This window comes from Cebus imitator, unplaced genomic scaffold (genome assembly GCF_001604975.1).
Source record: "Cebus imitator isolate Cc_AM_T3 unplaced genomic scaffold, Cebus_imitator-1.0 Scaffold672, whole genome shotgun sequence".
Classification (NCBI taxonomy): domain Eukaryota; kingdom Metazoa; phylum Chordata; class Mammalia; order Primates; family Cebidae; genus Cebus; species Cebus imitator.
In genome coordinates this window covers 538062-539959 of record NW_016107987.1, presented here as the reverse complement: position 1 = coordinate 539959, position 1898 = coordinate 538062, and the positions used below count along the sequence as shown (strand labels likewise).

Here is a 1898-nt window from a genome sequence, read left to right as displayed (position 1 = left end):
GCCGCTCCACGTCACCCTCACGCCCACGGCACCACGTCGGCCGCTCCACGTCACCCTCACGCCCACGGCACGTCAGCCGCTCCACGTCACCCTCACACACCCACAGCACCACGTCGGCCGCTCCACCTCACCCTCACGCCCACGGCACCCCCACGACCTTTCCGCATTCCACGCGTGTGACACACACCTTAGCCACCAGGCCCATGTCGTCCATGCTGGCCCTCTCCTGGGGGAACTGGGCGAAGGTGCCCTCGATCTTGCTGATGACGGCATCCACGTTGACGGAGTCCTGCGGGCGTCCTCTGGGGAAGTAGAAGGTCGGAATGCTTTGGCTCGTGGCCGGGGGCAGAGGCTCCTGCTTCAGCGTCTGGACCTGACGAGTCGACAGAAGCACTCGGTTAGAAGCTGGGAGCCACCGACACCTCCTCCACCCGGACACGGGACCAACAGCAAGGGCCTCTCTAGGGCCCATGGCGCCGAGGCCAGCTGCCCTCAACCAGGACAGGGAAAGTCACCGTGGGGGGGCCACACACTTGATCCACCGTGGAGGCCACCTCAGCCCAGCCATGGGGGATACTCACACCCCCACTGCAGGGACACGTCCACCTGGCCATGGGGACACACACACACCCACTGGAGGGACACGTCCACCCGGCCATGGGGACACTCACCCACTGCAGGGACACGTCCACGCGACCATGGGGACACTCACACACCCACTGCAGGGACACATCCACCCGACCATGGGGACACTCACCCACTGCAGGGATATGTCCACCTGGCCATGGGGACACTCACACACCCACTGCAGGGACACGTCCACCCGGCCATGGGGACACTCAGACACCCCAATGCAGGGACACCTCCAACTGGACATGGGGACACTCACATACCCCACTGCAGGGACAGCTCCAACCGGCCATGGGGACACTCACACACCCAATGCAGGGACACCTCCAACTGGACATGGGGACACTCACATACCCCACTGCAGGGACANGACAGCTCCAACCGGCCATGGGGACACTCACACACCCAATGCAGGGACACCTCCAACTGGACATGGGGACACTCACATACCCCACTGCAGGGACACCTCCGTCCGGGGGGCTACCTGATGGCAACAGGGACCCCACAGTGGGTCGCTGCTCCACACTGAGTACCCACCACACCTGGCAGGGCAGGGGAGCAACCCCGCTGCCTGAGACACCCATGAGGGCCCGCTCCCGATTCTCACGGGCCACATCACTGACCTCACACCTGGCAGGGGCCTGGGGACAAGGGCAGCCCCACGCCTCAGACGCCTGAGAGTCCGGCCAGGATGCGTTCCCGATTCCCATGGGCCACACCAGTGACCTCACACCCGGCAGAGACCTGGGGACAAGGACAGCCGCAAACCCCAGACGCCCGAGAGCAGGGACACAGCAAGGCACAGCCCTGCCCCTGGAGCCCGGCTGACTCCCATCCTGAGAGGCAGATGCAGAGTGGGCACCCACACAGCAGGAGACGGGGTTGAGCAGCAGGTACTGCTGTGGACACAAGCCTCAGCCCCTCACGCAGTGCAGAGCCCATGCCACGGGCTCCTGGGGACGCTCAGCACCAGCCTTCCCTCGACCAGAGCATCCACAGGAGCCAGACCACTCGCTCAAGAGTCTCCTGCATCTATCTCCACAAAACCTGTGAGCTGAATGTTTACTGTCACCCTGTGATACTAAGACACCGAGAAAAACAGTCAACGACACCAGCAACCACACGGTGCCGTCCTCCACCAACTACCCAGGGACGGGGCTGTGTCGTCCTCCTCCTCCTCCTCCTCCTCCTCCTCCAACTACCCAGGGACGGGGCTGCGTCGTCCTCCTCCTCCTCCTCCTCCTCCTACTACCCAGGGACGGGGCTGC

At 64.3% G+C, this 1898-nt stretch overlaps 1 protein-coding gene across 1 annotated transcript in view; it reads right to left on the bottom strand.

Moving 5' to 3' along the window:
* PPP2R3B (protein phosphatase 2 regulatory subunit B''beta) overlaps positions 1-1898 on the bottom strand; it is a 52153-nt gene that overhangs the window by 28591 nt on the left and 21664 nt on the right. The window contains exon 2 of the mRNA XM_037734848.1: positions 188-373. Within this exon, the coding sequence (XP_037590776.1) occupies positions 188-373 (186 nt within the window). The remainder of the gene's footprint in view (positions 1-187; positions 374-1898) is intronic.